The sequence below is a fragment of the Crocodylus siamensis genome, chromosome 1 (genome assembly GCF_052110815.1).
Source record: "Crocodylus siamensis isolate JL-2025a chromosome 1, ASM5211081v1, whole genome shotgun sequence".
NCBI classification, from domain to species: Eukaryota; Metazoa; Chordata; order Crocodylia; family Crocodylidae; genus Crocodylus; species Crocodylus siamensis.
The window spans coordinates 204,406,453-204,421,812 of NC_143395.1; the positions used below are offsets into that span (position 1 = coordinate 204,406,453).

General features: G+C 44.0%; 1 protein-coding gene across 3 annotated transcripts in view; it reads left to right on the forward strand.

Annotated features, from left to right (window-relative positions):
• Positions 1–274: 274 nt before the first annotated feature.
• The window catches only part of ANAPC1 (anaphase promoting complex subunit 1), a 93,035-nt gene continuing 77,949 nt past the window's right edge, over positions 275–15,360 (forward strand). The window contains exons 1-9 of one of the 3 annotated variants that reach the window (XM_090053110.1): positions 275–409; positions 898–1,134; positions 4,357–4,515; positions 4,679–4,730; positions 4,852–4,964; positions 6,057–6,139; positions 11,955–12,028; positions 13,494–13,639; positions 14,387–14,607. In XM_090053110.1, the coding sequence (XP_089909236.1) occupies positions 922–1,134; positions 4,357–4,515; positions 4,679–4,730; positions 4,852–4,964; positions 6,057–6,139; positions 11,955–12,028; positions 13,494–13,639; positions 14,387–14,607 (1,061 nt within the window). In that variant the 5' untranslated portion in view covers positions 275–409; positions 898–921. Of the gene's footprint in view, positions 410–579; positions 805–897; positions 1,135–4,356; positions 4,516–4,678; positions 4,731–4,851; positions 4,965–6,056; positions 6,140–11,954; positions 12,029–13,493; positions 13,640–14,386; positions 14,608–15,360 lie in introns of those variants that run through there. The other 2 variants (XM_090053127.1, XM_090053119.1) reach the window with 2 other exon arrangements.

The window sequence follows — 15,360 nt, forward strand, 5'->3', positions numbered from 1 at the left end:
AGAGAGAGAGAGAGAGAGAGAGAGGTGTTTCATTTTATTCACGAAAAATGTGGATGTGGGTTGTTTTTCTTTAATCCGAAATGGGGGGGGGGGGGTTAAAGCAGAGAAAATCAGGATCCCTGGTGATCCTACATGGTGCGAGGGCTGGTGCGAGGACTGAAGTGATGGTACAAACACCTTCATTCTCGTACAGCACTCTTGCCCCTACTGCCGTGACGACAGCACGGCGGACTCCCGCCCCGCGGTGATGCAGCCAGTGCGCCGAGGAGGGCGGTGGGAATTCCAAGATGGCCGCGCCCGCGTGAGGCGCCGCCGGGGCTCGCGTTGCGCTCTGCGGAAGGAGTCCCCGGTCCCGCTGTCGCCACGCGCCCGCCCTCTCCCCGCCCCTCCTTTTTCCTGTGGCAGGCAGGTGCGTGTGCGCCCCCGGCTGGGCCTTCGGCGCCCCTGAGCGTGCATGGGTGGCGGTCCCGGCCACCCCTTCTCCCGGGAGCTCAGGGAAGGGTCCTTCCAAAGGGGCTGGGCCAGGGCGGAGGCTTTTCTGTGGCCTCACTGCCCTGTGGTTGGGAGGACGGAGCTGTAGGAAGGGTGGGACCGGTAAGGAGCTTGGCAGACAGTGCTGAAATCGCTGCTATTCTGGTGGTTTTCTTTGTGAAAACCTGGGATGCTTGGCTGGGTTCTAGGAGAGAGAGAAATAAGTGAGCAATTCAGCTGGCAAGCAGAACTGTACACTACAAAACCTCAAAGAGTCTTGAAATGCGTTTCCCTGTATTTCTTTCTCTTGAAAATCCATGTTTAGATGCAAAGGTATTTTGTTCTGAACTGCTAAATATTACCTAGGTGATTTACTTGACATTGAAGGCGTGACTGGCACTGATGACTGTTTTATCTTGGTTTCAGAAATAATGTTGATATTTGGAACCCATGTCGAACAAGCATGAAGAGAGGGCAACGATGATTGCAGCTGGGGATTTGCAGGAGTTTGTTCCTTTTGGCCGTGACTACTGCAGGCATCACCCTAATGCCCTGAACCTTCAGCTGCGGGAGCTGCAGCCAGCTTCTGAGCTATGGTCCTCTGATGGAGCTGCTGGCCTTGTGGGATCTTTTCAGGAGGTGACAATCCACGAAAAACAGAAGGTAGAGTTGCACTTACTGATTAAACAGTTATTTTGATGATTAAACCTAATGAGCTTGGAGAGAGAAACCTTTCATTAACTCTTTGAAATATGCGTACTAAAATATGCTTAAGGAACTCCCTCCAAAGAGCAAATAGGATAGCTGTATGTATTTTTTTAGGAAACGCATGTAAAAATTTATATAGTACATCTTACTGCACTGTTTCTCATTGCAGCGTTGTGCCGTGGTTCAGCACAGTTGTTACATTTCTGTTTAACCATGTGTAGTCACATTGGTTTAATTGATCTGGCTTCCACAAACTAGCTGCTGCAGTAACTACACCCACCTTGTGAAGAAAAGGACAAAAAGACAAGTCTACATACAAAAGCTATACCACATTAACTATTAGTATAAGAACACACTTCTCCTGGTGGGGTGCAGTTCTTCAGGTACAAGGCACCGATATAAACATGTCTACGTTAGGTTTTATACTGAGTTAATTAGAACTGTGAGGGAGGAGGGAAGTAAAAAATGGCAAAAATCAGTTTACATTTGTGCCAGGTAAATTAGCGAATGATGCAGTTATTTCAGTGAGGGGGCCAATGGAAAAGTACAGAGAAGAGGGGAATAATTTTCACCTGGTGTTTGTTAACAAGGAAGAAGCATGTGGCCATGTGTCGAGAAGTGGTGTGATATATGAGGGAACAACTGATACTAGAGCTGTGAGAGAGTTGTGCAAAATGAGTGTAGAGGCTCAAAACCACAAATTAGAAGATGGGATTTCCCAGTCAAGGTTGGGGTTTGTCAAGGGTTAATGCTGTGCCTGTTTTTTGTTTGTATTCTTGATAAGTTCACCAGGAGCATTCAGAAGGATGACATGTGTAGCATAATATTTGTAGACTACGTGGTTGGTTTAGCAAAAGGCAGAGAATGTTTTGAGCAGGGGGAGGGACATCCTGGAAAGGCATAGCCTATGGATCAGCAGAGAAAAATGTGGAGTACATGTCATGCACTTATTCAGGGAGTGCACCCCTGGAATTGGATGACCCACACATACCTTCTGCACATATGTTCAAGTACCTCGGCTCCATTGTGGAAAAAATGGAGACAGATGAGAAAATTAACAACAGAATAAATAAAGGATAAAGGGGGGTTGGTTACCATGACTTGCGATAGAAAAATGCCAATCAATCTGGAAAAAAAATTTACAAGAGTGGCAAGGCGAGTGCTATTGTATAGATCAGTGCTGGGCAGCAAAGAAACAATAGTTGTCCATGATAAAGGTGACGGAGATGAGGATGCTGATGTGGATTTATGCAGCCAGTAGGAAAGACTGTAAGAAAAGAAGAGAAATGATGACAGGCAAAGGTGACATCGAAGTAGGGACACACTTGGAGGAAGAAGAGTAAGACTGTTTTAATGATTTTGATAGAAAGTGATGTTCCTAACCTACCATTAGATTAGTATGAAAACTAAACAAGCCCCAAATAGTTCCCCCCACAGTAGCAATCTTACTTGTAATGATGCCTACTCTGTTCTATCCCTCCTACTTTGATGTACTCCATAACTGATTGTGAAACCCTAATACACAGATAAACTGTTGTAAAATCAGCTGGGCAAAAGCTTTATGCCATCACAGGTGGCTGCAAAGTGTAAGATTCTATCCAAAGAAACAAAAAAAATACTGCTTCTGACATTGTCCATCTCTGTTAATTATGGATTAATCTTTTTTTTGTTTTTGTTAGTTTTTTGCATGTAAAAGAAGCAAAACTTTTTTCTATTTTTGTCTGTCAGAATCTAGCTGAACACAGGTAATGTTTACAACTATTCATCATCCATGATTTGAGACATGTACGCGTGAGTTTGTATGCAGCTGGGAAGGAATGTACCTCTGGTAAACCAAGCCCTTGGGTATCAGATAGCAGAGTGTTCCAGCACTCTAACTATAATATAACTGCATTGTTCTCTTGGTCGGGAAAATATTGTGAGAGGGTAGTAAGGAAATAAGTCTGAGCATTTCATAATTGGTGCTTATATCAGCAATCTCTGCAAACAAGCAGAAGAGCAAACAGGCATGGAGACCCCCTCCTGCCCCCCCTTCTAAAAGGGGATTTCTAGTTCTGGTAGAGACAAGCTGGAAAGGAAAGCTTGGATTATATCCATTTACTTGTGGAGTTATTCTGCCTCTTTCGACTCCAGTCCAGCTCCAAGTTTAGATTTTTTGTAAGCGCAAGGTTTTATAAAAGCTAAGGCTATTAGAAATATTTCTATGCTTTTTTTATTTTTAAACAATGAAAATAGTAATTGTGACATCTCAGTGATTGTTTGGATTGCAACCCAATCACTGCAGAAGTGAGACCCGAATTTGAAACTAACCTTTAAGAAGTACATAGATTAAACAGCGTGGATTATAAAAAAAAATAGAATAGTTCAAGATAACTCATAAAAGTTCATTATAACAGGTTTTTGCATATGCCTTGGGTGTTTCAGAAGGCAGAGTAGATGATGAACCATAAAAACTGACTTAAATATGATATATAGGGCATAAGCTTTTGTGAACTTGGGTTTACAGCATCTGATGAAGTGAGAGGACAAGCACAGAGCAGTGTATAAAGTGGAGTGAGTGATCTGAATACAGAAGGTAGTAGGGGGAGGAAGAATGGCAGGGCTGGGCAAGGCAAACAAGCATCCATAGATGCTTTCATGATCCATAAAGGGATCATGAAAGCTAATCTTGTCTTACGCACTTCACAGACTAACTAAATATATATATCTCCCTTTTCTTCTGCCTGACTTCATACTAACTCAACTAACTACCTTGTGTATTGTAGCCATCTCTCCCCTCCTGCTTTCCAAAGATTGCAAACAGACCAAGTTAAAACACCCGAACAACGATTGGGTTGCCTGATACACAATAGCAACAATCCCTGAATTTCTTGCCATAACAGAATGAGGACAGTGGACACAGTGGTTAATCTGTGTTTTGGTACACTACATAGTTGATCTCTCATTTGATTGTAAGCAGGGTTTTTTCAGTGTAGCAGATATTATGTTTTCCCACTTCTAGAAAAGAGAAGTAGAAACCAAAATCTACTCTGCTCTGCAATAATAGCCAAAAATTTTATTTGATTGATTAATAAAAATAAAGCTGGACCAGCCTTTAAGATTGCACTAGATTTGTGGCTATATCATCCTTCAGTTGGTAGGAATGTGTAACATTTTCTTAACACTTATGATTTACAGGAGAGTTGGCAGTTGAGGAAAGGAGTTAGTGATGTTGGAGAAGTGGACTATGATGAAGAATTGTATGTGGCTGGCAATGTGGTCATTTGGAGCAAAGGAAGTAAAAGCCAAGCCTCTACTGTTTATAAGGCTTTCACTGTGGATAGCCCTGTCTTACAGGTATGCATACTTAGAAGTTATGGTCATTGAATGGGTGCATATTAGCTAATCAGTACAAGCTAACTCATTCTAAACTCGCAATGCCTTGGAGCAGAATGAAAACATTGTATGAAGAGAAATGGTGTATTTAGTTTTTTAATATCAGACTGTCATTCTTTTTTAGGCATTGTGGTGTGATTTCACCATACCACAGGAAAAATGTGGAAAGGATGACAGTAAGTTTCATTCTAATTTTTATTGTAGTGCCACATTAATAGTTTATCCTAGATTAATGTTGTTGACTTGAGAAATAAACTATTTATTTTGGAACTAAAAATACCTGTTTATATTTTCCAGCAGTTTCAGACAGCAATGAAATGGTAGAGAAATGTATCTGCATATTGCAGAGCTCTTGCATAAATGTTCATAGCATAGAAGGAAAAGATTTTGTTGCTGCTTTACCTTTTCAGGTAAGTTAATTATTTTCAATGTGTCTATCTTATTGTATGTTTTGCTGAAATTGTTGATTCTCTTTTGTGTGTTGGAATGCATGCCTCTTGAAACATCGCTGGAGTGTAGTAATCTGCAGCATGAATTCCTAATTGTAGTTCGAGGTGCACCGATATATCGGATCAGTACCAATAAAAGGAAAATTTATATTATTGGCTATCAGCTTTTTTTGGCTGGTGTAGCTGATAATGGTCACTGATAAATGTAATTAATTATGAAATGGTGGTGGTGGTGCTTGAACTAAAGCTCATTCAACGAGCTTTAGTTCAAACATCCTCACTGCCATTTTTAAGCACCAGGACGCTGATCTCCTGGACAAGCCATCTGCAGCTCCATCCCGCTCCCTGCCTCTGCCCCACTCCCCCCCCTTACTGTGGGGGCCTCGATCTGTTCCCCCCCACCCCAATCCATCACTCCTTCGCTTCCACAAACTTGTTTGCAGGGCGTTGCTTTCCATGCTGCCTGGCTGCATTCCTGTAAATCGATTATTGGATCGGTATAGGCTGATATGGCTGGTTAATAATCAGCTATTGGTATCCGCCAAGAAAATCTTTATTGGTGCACCCCTAATTGTAGTAGTAGATGAGGGAATATGATAAAACAGACCTGAGTGTGCTGTCTGTTACCCCGGGTATTGGATTGAGAGTTGGAGTATTTTGCCATAGTCCCAACTTCAACCTGAAACTAGGATGGAGCTGGAAACTTCACAGAGCCCACTAGGAGCACCATTATTGCTACTCTGTTGTACATGGAAAGTGCCCAGATACCACTGTGGTGGTGTATGGTACAAATTCTCTGAGTGGGTGATAAAACAAGTGATTTGTAGTCTTGTTACTCTGTTTAGTTACAAAACTTGGTATGTTACCTGATTTAAATATTGGAGAAAATCACACATGGGATATAGGAAAGGACAGATATGCTGTCTTTTTGTTTTGATTAGCTGTTGTGCTAATACGTAACATTAAAGTCTGCCCTAAACCATGGCTAAACATTTTGGTGTTCTACTACTTTAGTAGGTGAAACTCTATTGTTAAAAACATTTTTTTTCATAGGTGGCAAATGTCTGGCCAACAAAATATGGCTTGCTGTTTGAGCGCAGTAGTTCTTCTCATGAAGTACCCCCAAGTCCACCCAGGTAGGTAGTGAGAGTGGCTGGTAATGGTGGTGACAGGGAGTTCTAGGATATGATATCAGGCAGTACATGTTTTAATTGTGTTATAGTGCAGTGGTACTCAACCTTTTAGGCACTGCAGGCTGGATAAGTGATACGGGGCCAGATTCAGCACAGGGTCAGTCTGCTAATGTGACCCTGCATGCTGGATGCATCTTGCAGGGCCCTAGCATCCAGTCTTCAGGCTTCCCACAGATCTGAAAATTTGGTGTTTGGGGAGCAGCTGCAGTTTTAATTACTGTGGCTTAATGCAGAGCCTTGGCAGTTAATATTGCCACTGCTCCCTCCACCACACATTGCTAAACCCATGGGCAGCCCTGGGGGAGGATGACATAGCCTTGGAGGTCAGAGATTGAGCACCACTGTTCTAGTCTATCAGTCCTATCAGCGTGACCTCAGGGTAGAAGGGGCTGGGGCTGTGCAGCCACAACAATGATTGGGCCCCTCACAGCTCTCCTTACATCCTCCCAGAGGTGTTGGCAGTGAGTTCTCTGGGGCTCCACAGACCTCAGTACAGCTGCTGGCAGCCTCCCTGCCACCTCTTGTGAGCAGATGGGGCGCCACAGCAGGAGCCCTGGCCAGCTGTGGCAGGAGGCTGCAAGCAGCTGCACCAAGGTCCGTGCAGCCTCAGCTTGGCTCATTGCTGGCAGTCAGCGCATGCGTGCTTCAGGGTAGATGGTGGGGGAGCTGCGAGGGACCCAGTCCTTGTGGCAGCGCAGTCCCAGTCCCTTCCATATCATCAGCCTAGAGGCATGCGTGCATCTGCCGCCAGCAATGGGCTGGAAACTTGGTGCAGCGGCTTGCAGCCTCCTGGCTGCTTGCTACAGCTGGGCCAGGCTCTGGCCATGCCCCTGCCGCCCACTGTGGACCTTGGGTTCCTTGCTGCTTGTGGTGGGGAGACTGAAGGCTGCTGCACTGAGGTCTGTGGAGCTCCAGCCTGGCTCGTTGCTGGCGGTGGGTGCATGCACGCCTCCAGGCAGATGGTGAGGAAGGGGCTGGGGGCTGTTGTCACAACAAGGATCAAGACCCTCAGAACTTGCTTGTGATCCACCCCTGGCATGCAAACATCTTATAAGTGGAAGCTGGGTTTGCCCAAAAACGTTGCCAACCCCTGATGTAGGAGGAACTGTCACTAATAACATGCTGTATAGCTTAGTTCAGTGGTTAGGGTTGTATTGTTACTGTGTGTCTACTACTGCATTTTATAGTTTAGAGCTGGCATCTGGAAAGGTAAGGCATTTTGGGAGTGTGTTGGAAGAGGCAGGGAATTGGTTAGAATATCAAGAGCTTGGAGACAAATGTGGAAACCCCATATTTGTAACTCTCGTTACACTGATTGGAGAATGGTACTGGATGTTCTGGGTTTTCATAGATTTCATAGACATTAGGGCTGGAAGCGACCTCGGAAGATCATCAAGTCCAGCCCCCACCCGAAGGGCAGGAAGTCAGCTGGGGTCATAGGATCCCAGCGAGATAAGCAACCTATTTATTCTTGAAGGTGTTCAATGTAGGTGCTTCAGCCACCTCCGATGGCAGGCTGTTCCAGACCTTGGGGGCTCGGACAGTAAAGAAATTCTTCCTCATGTCCAGCCTGAAACAGTCTTGTAGTAGTTTATAACAGTTTGACCTCATCATCCCTTGGGGAGCTCTGGTGAACAAATGTTCCCCCAGATACTGGTGGTCTCCCCGATAAATTTATAGGTGGCCAGCAGATCACCCCTGAGCCTGTGCTTTTCCAAGCTAAAGAGCCCCATGGCTCTCAGCCTGTTGTCGTAAGGTCTGTTTTCCTGACCTCTGATCATGCGCGTGGCTCTCCTCTGGACTCTCTCAAGCTTCTCCACATCCTTTTTGAATTTTGGAGCCCAAAACTGGACACTACTCCAACTGTGGCCTCACCAAGGCTGAGTACAAGGGGAGAATGATGTCCCAGGATTTGCTTGAGAAGCATCTATGGATGCAAGTCAGCATTTTGGTCACTTCTCTAGCCACAGCATCGCATTGCAGGCTCATGTTCATCTTGTGGTCAATGATGACCCCCAGGTCTCTTTCTTCTGTAGTGCTAGCCAGTGTAGCACTGCCGAGTCTGTAAGGATGCTGCAGGTTTTTCTTCCCAAGGTGGCCTTGCATTTTTTGCTGTTAAACACCATCAGGTTCTTGTCTGCCCATTTGCTCAGCCTGTCGAGGTCAGCCTGGATCGCTCTCCTGTCTTCTGGTCTGGATGCTTTGCCCCAAAGTTTGGTGTCATTGGCGAACTTGGCCAGTCCACTTCTGACTCCAGTGTCCACATCATTAATGAAGAAGTTGAACAATATGGATCCAAGGACAGAGACTTGGGAGGGACCCCACTGGTCACAGAGCCCCACGATGATTGACTTCTGTCAGTTACCACCCTCTGGGTCCGTCCTCAGAGCCAGTTCACCAGCCAGCAGATTGTGGTGGACCCAAGGCTACAATTGGCCAGTTTTGCCAAGAGGTGATTATGGGGTACAAGATAGAAGGCTTTTTTGAAACCAAGATATAAGACATCAATCTCTTTTCCCTTGTCCAGGTGATAGGTTACCTGGTTGTAGAAGGAAATGAGATTGGTCAAGTAAGACCTACCTGCAACAAACCTATGCTGGCAATTCCTCAGGATGTTGGCATTGGCCAGTCCATTAAGGATGGCGTCTTTAATAAACTTTTCTAAGACCTTCCCTGGGATAGAAGTCAGGCTGATGGGCCTATAGTTTGCCAGATCCGCTTTCCTCCCTTTCTTGAATATAGGCACCACATTGGCCTTCTTCCGGTCTTCAGGCACTACACCAGAGCACCAGGAGTTTTCAAAGATCCGTGCCAGAGGCTGAGCTATGATGCTTGCCAGCTCCTTGAGTACCCTGGGGTGTAGATTGTCAGGGCCGGCTGGCTTGAAGGTGTCCAGCCTCTCAAGGTGTTCCTTCACGAGGTCAGCATTAATGGAGGGCAGGGGATTTCCCCCACGCGGACCTCCCTGTCCTGTAGCGGGCATGGGCGTCCCGTGGGACTGATGAAAGACCGACGCAAAGTACCCATTCAGTAGGTTGGCTTTTTCCTGGGCATCAGTTGTCAGGTGCCCCATCTGGTTCAGCAGGGGTCTAATGTTGCCCTTGGTTTTCCTCCGGCTCCTGACATACCTGAAAAAGGACTTTTTATTGTCCTTGATGCTCGAAGCTAGTTGCAGTCATCACTTTCCTGGTTTTCTCCCTGCAGGACCAGACCAGTGCAGAATATTCTACCTTGGAGGTGAATCCCATCCTCCATCCTTTGTAGGCCTTTCTTTTTAGCCTTAGGAGATCTGCTAGATCCCTGGAGAGCCAGGGGGGCTGCTGTGCCCTCTTGCTGCCTTTTCTCCCAGATGGAATAGACTTAGCTTGTGCATTGAGGATCGGTCCCTTGAGGAGCAACCACTCTTCCTGAACTCCCCTCCCCCTGGGGTCATGGTCCCTTAGGGCCTCACTGACAAGCCTCCTGAGCTCGTCAGTCGGCCTTCCTGAAGTCAAGGACTTCCATGTTGCTCACTGACTTGCCAGCTTTATGGCAGACAGTAAAGGTGACCAGCTCATGGTCGCTGTCACCCAGCTTCCCATCGATCACTAGGTCACTGATTAGGTCATCCCCAGTAGCCAGTACCAAGTCAAGCCTTGCTTTGCCTCTCACTGACCCGTAGACTTCTTGAGTCAGGTAGAGGTCATCCACACACGAAAGGAAGCTTTGCGACCACTCAGATTTTGCTGAGTGATCCTCCCATGAGATGTCTGGATAATTGAAGTCACCCATGATAACCATGGTCCTGGAGCATGCAGCCTCAGCCAGTTCCCAGGTTAACTCCTGGTCAAGCTCTTGACTTTGGATGGTAGGTCTGTAGTAGACTCCCACCATTGTGTCCCCTGTGCTGTGTTCCCCACGGATTTTAACCCAGAGGGTCTCCAGTCGTCCACCCTGGTCACCAAAATCAGCTTGCAAGGATGTGTAGCTTTCCTTAACGTAGTGAGCTACACCGCCACCCCTTTTATCTACTTGATCTCTCCTGTACAAGGGATAGCCATCAATACCTGTGGTCCAGTCATGGGTGGAGTTCCACCAGGTTATCCCTATGACTTCGTAATTATTTGTGTTATGCAGGAGGATGAGTTCCTCCTGCTCTTATTACGTTTAGCTTCTCTTGTCCCTGAAGCTACATGACAGATGGAGGAATATTTTCCCAGTTGTTACCAACAGCTTCTTAAAACATTTGCCTTGGTAGTAGGATCACAGTGGTGGGGTGGGATATTAAAAAATGCACAGAGGAGGAAATAGAGGCCTGTTTCTTTCTCACTGTTGTGCACTTGGAGAACTTCCTGATCTTGGTATGTTTTCTTCTCTGCCCAGGTGGCACAGGGATATGAATTGGGTCTATTGCAGGCATACAGCCAGGATGCAGGATATAGTGTTGGTTTATAGAATGAGATGTAGTGCAAGTAGCTGATGGCTTCAAAGCAGACAGCATTATGCATTTATTCCAGAATGTGTGGTTCTCTCATCTGAATTGGCCCCAGGCAAGAAATCATTTTCCTAGCTTGCATATGTTTCCCAGGTTAAAAACAAAAAACAGCTTTTTAATCCAAAACTGGATTGGAAATTTGAAGTCTTATAAATTTTCAAAAACTGAGAATTTAAAGTCTTTAGTTTCAGGCACTTGAATTATTTAGATTCAATAATATCAAAATGTTTAGATTTTCACCGTATTTTGTTTTAAACTTAGCTTTTTTTCTATTCTAATAATGTTGAAATGAAACACTTCAATTTCAAAGCTTGTTTTGAAAAAAAGTGAGTTGAAAAACCTGTCAAACTCTTTTCCTACAAAAAGTTTCAGTCTTGATGAATAAACATTTTTGATGCAAAAAAACAGTTCATTGAAAAAATCCTGGTCAGTTCTAGTCTTAACCACAAGCATGCTGAAAAACCTAGATAGGTAGCTATAGTTTAGCTGTTTGGATTTTGAAAAATCTCTCTCTTTTCCCAGTATATAAAAGTGTTCTTTCTGAGGGCTACTTGTTTAATTCAAGTTTTGCATATAAAAAGACAAGTTAAATTTTGGTAATGAAAAATCTATTTGCTTGGGCCCACCAGTGGTTCTGAAAATACTGTACCTGGTTTGTGACAAGTGTGGGAAACTTTTTCTGATGAGAAACGTAGGAGGTCAGAGATGGAGAATGTGACACTTACAAGCATGCTTGAGAAATTTATGACTGCGCTTGTTTTAGGGAGGTATAATATCACTTTTGGCCTTTTGTTACCTTGCACTGTATGCTCTGAGTGCAGTATTTCACCAGATGTTTTCACTTTCAAAAGAGATTTAAGCTGACAGTAATTTTGTTAGGGGTCAGATGAGATGTTCAGTCTTTGTGTTCTGGCCAAATTTTTCCTAGATAATTCTGTCTGTCTAAATTTTCATTCAGTTTTAATAGGATATAATCATAATTTCATATCCTGAACTTATAGCTGTATAATTTTAATATTTGTAACATCTAGGTGATAACTGTATGGGGTTCTCATTTAACTCAGATATCAGTTAAGGCTCTCTAAACTGTTTTAAGATAATTATATATAAACAAATTTGTAACTAATGTGTAAGGTGAGACTTGGAGACCTGAAGTAATGGAATAAATTCCTCAGCTATTTATGTTTGATGGTTTCCCATTCTTTAGAGTGTTGCAACTCCTAAATAATGGCTGTGCTTGTAATAACACTGGTTTTTAAAATGTATTTTTCCACTGTTCTCCAGAGAACCTTTACCTACTATGTTCAGCATGCTTCACCCATTAGATGAGATAACACCTCTTATTTGCAAATCTGGAGGTAGGTTATGTCGTTCTTAAAAAAACCCCATAAAAAACCAACCATGAAAAACTGTAAATGGAGATGTGAATAACTCAATCACAATATGGAGTCATTATTGATACCAAAATGAACAGGGGCCGGCAGTGTGGGGACGCAGTCAGAAAGGTCAACCGCACCTTGTCATGCATCCGCAGATGCATCTCAGGGAGGTCCTCCCCCTCTATATGACACTGGTCAGGACACAGTTGGAGTACTGCGTCCAGTTCTAAGCGTCACACTTTAGGAGGGATGAGGACAACATGGAGAGGGTCCAGAGGAGGGCCACCGGCATGATCAGGGGGCAGCAGGGCAGGTCCTACGAGGAGAGGCTAAGGGATCTGAACCTGTTCAGCCTCCACAAGAGAAGGCTGAGTGGGGTTCTAGTGACTGTTTACAAACTAGTCGGGGGGGACCAGCAGGCATTGGGGGAGTCGCTGTTCCCCTGAGTGCTACCAGGAGTGACTAGAAATAATGGTCACAAAATGGCCGAGGGTAGATTCAGACTAGACATCAGGAGCCGCTACTTCACTGTCAGGGCAGCTAGGATCTGGAACCAACTTCCAAGAGAAGTGGTGCTGGCTCCTACCTTGGAGGTCTTTAAGAGGAGGCTAGATGAACACCTTGCTGGGGTCTTTTGACCCCAGTACTCTTTCCTACCGTGGCAGGGGGTCGGACTTGATGATCTGATCAAGTCCCTTTCGACCCTACCAACAGTGAGACTATGAATATTGGTGAATTCCACATCAAATATTTAGCATGGTTATGAGAGAAAAAAGTTTGTGGGAAACTAAGAGTAGAAATGTATTATACTGTAGGAATGATACGTCTGCAGTGTGACATTTCAAGAAGAGTATGATGATAACAAGGACACCTTGAAAAACTAGCATGGCTTCGTGTTGGTATTACGCTTGTGAATTAAGAAATTTAAGGAAAATAATAACAACAAATACATAACTGTACCTCCTAAGCAGTATGGATATTGCACTCCTGTACAGAGCTGCTTCTCTGAAAATCAGAAAACCTTTACCAAAGAGGGTCAGCGCCATATATCCTTTTCTTGCAAATGAATGAAACTGCGGCATGGGTGGATTTAATGACTTGCTCAAGATGATCTAGTAGGATAGTGCAGAATGCAGGAATATAAACTGGGTTTCTTGAGAGTTCTGTCTTTGCAGAAGCAGTCCACACTCTCATTTTTGTTACTTATTTAAACTTGTTATATAATAAACTGTGGTGGTCTCCCTTGCATCTGATTTCTTAATTATCTATTTTTAAGTGTCAAAAGGGTTCTCCACTCCCACAGTATAGGAAGTTATAAAGGGAAAAACCAAATTGCAAAAAAACGGTGACACAAAATACTACAGTGGCATTAAATAACTAATAATAATGGTAGAGAAATAGTCCTCCTTAGATGTGGTTAACCTGATCTTTAATTTTTTACCAGGTGTGTTTCCCTCTGCTGGAGTACAGTATGTTGCTGATTACACCCTAAGAGTAGTTTTTCTCAATGCTGAACCTTCCATCATTATGACATATGACACTGTTCAGAGTTTGCATACTATTTGGGCTCTTCGTAGAGTGAAACCAGAGGTAGGAAGTTTTGCTGACTTAAAGGTAAACAGCAAGTGTTGTTTGCTTATGTATGAATAGCAAGTGTTGTTTGCTTATGTATGTATATTTTAAAATGCATATCTCCAGTCCAATCTATACAATAGATGGAGACAAACTTTTGAAAATAAGTTTGCCTTCTACTTGTGTGCCAGTATCAGAATGAAGTAAACTAGATTTCTTTAACACTTACTCATGTTAGAAGTTTTGAGAATAGGGCAAGCAGCTGATGAGTTTGGATAGCTTGTTGTGTATAGGTATAACTACTTCACATGGTGGTGATATTTAGGTAGCAAATTGTCTTTTTATCGTGCTGTTTTAATGGTGTCATGGACTCTGATGATTGATGTTGCTGAGTGGTTTAACTGTATGTAAGTGGTTGAAAATAGCAACAAGTTATTAACTTTCTTTTATTAAGATCAAAGAAGATGACTTGTGGAAGGAGAATAGACATCGCTGGATGGATTTATGGAGGGTGCCAGGCCCCCTTCACTTCCATTCCCCCCCTGCATCCTCCATGCCACGTGGAAGGGTCTATCTGGGGTTGCTTCTAGCCCTTACTAGATCACAGGGTTTTGAAGTCTAGCAGCTGAGCAGTCTGAACATGTAACATTTAAACTTGCATTGAGCTGACTAAATCCATAGCTGTTTAGTGACCCCCTTGACACAGGCTGTTTTGCCTTGCTTGCATTTCTTGTGCCGTACAGCTTATTCTCTTTTCTCTTCCAGGAGCAGAATGCAGTCCTTAAGTTCTCTCAGCAGGTGGGGACACCACAGCATCTGGCCACCAGTAGTTCTTTGACTGCACATCTCAGGAGTCTCTCCAAAGGCGAATCCCCTGTGGCCTCTCCTTTCCAGAACTATTCTTCTATTCACAGCCAAAGTCGGTCGGGGTCATCACCAAGTGTGCACTCCCGTTCACCTTCTATATCTAACATGGCAGCTCTTAGGTAGGTGCCAAATGTGCTTTGTAGAATTTAGTAAATGAACAGGCCAGTGAGAGAGTGCATGTGCTATACGTGTCCATGTAAAATACTTGCATGGGTCTAGTATTTTAGTATCTGAATGCCTTTTAAATGAATTTATCTTTTCAACTCCTTGTGAGGTAGTCAGTGCTGTTACCCACAAGTTTTTTGCAGATGTGGGAGCTGAAGCATAGAAAGACTAAGGACCAAATCCATTTTGGTAAACTATAGACCTAAATGGCATGTAAGCAGAATTTATGTAGCAAATTATCAAAAAGTGATCAAAATCTACCCCACTTCATTGGCCCAAAGCCCCTTAAGCCTATAAATCCTTTTAGATACTACATTTGTACTGCAAAAGATCTCTAGTCATCTGTACTTGGACTTCTGAGTGTGCACAGGAGGGTACCCTGCTCCTAGCACTGAGATGCCTGTTTCATTGCAGTCCACATTGAAATGGAGATAGTATCTAGGCTCTGCTTAAGCCCCTGGAGAGGTCCAGTTCATTTACTGTATTTCACAGTGTATAGTGACGCGGTGTATAAGTCAACATTTTTCTGAACCAAAAAGTTAGGAATTTTGTAGATTTGGTATATAAGTCAACCTAACTTTTTGGATCAGAAATCTTGGGTTGGTGGCCTAGGCACTCAGGGGTGGACACATGTCACAGCACCGCTCATGGGGGGCAGGGCTGAGTATCCTCTGCAAGTGGTGCTGCCTGGGCTGTGCCAGCTGAGT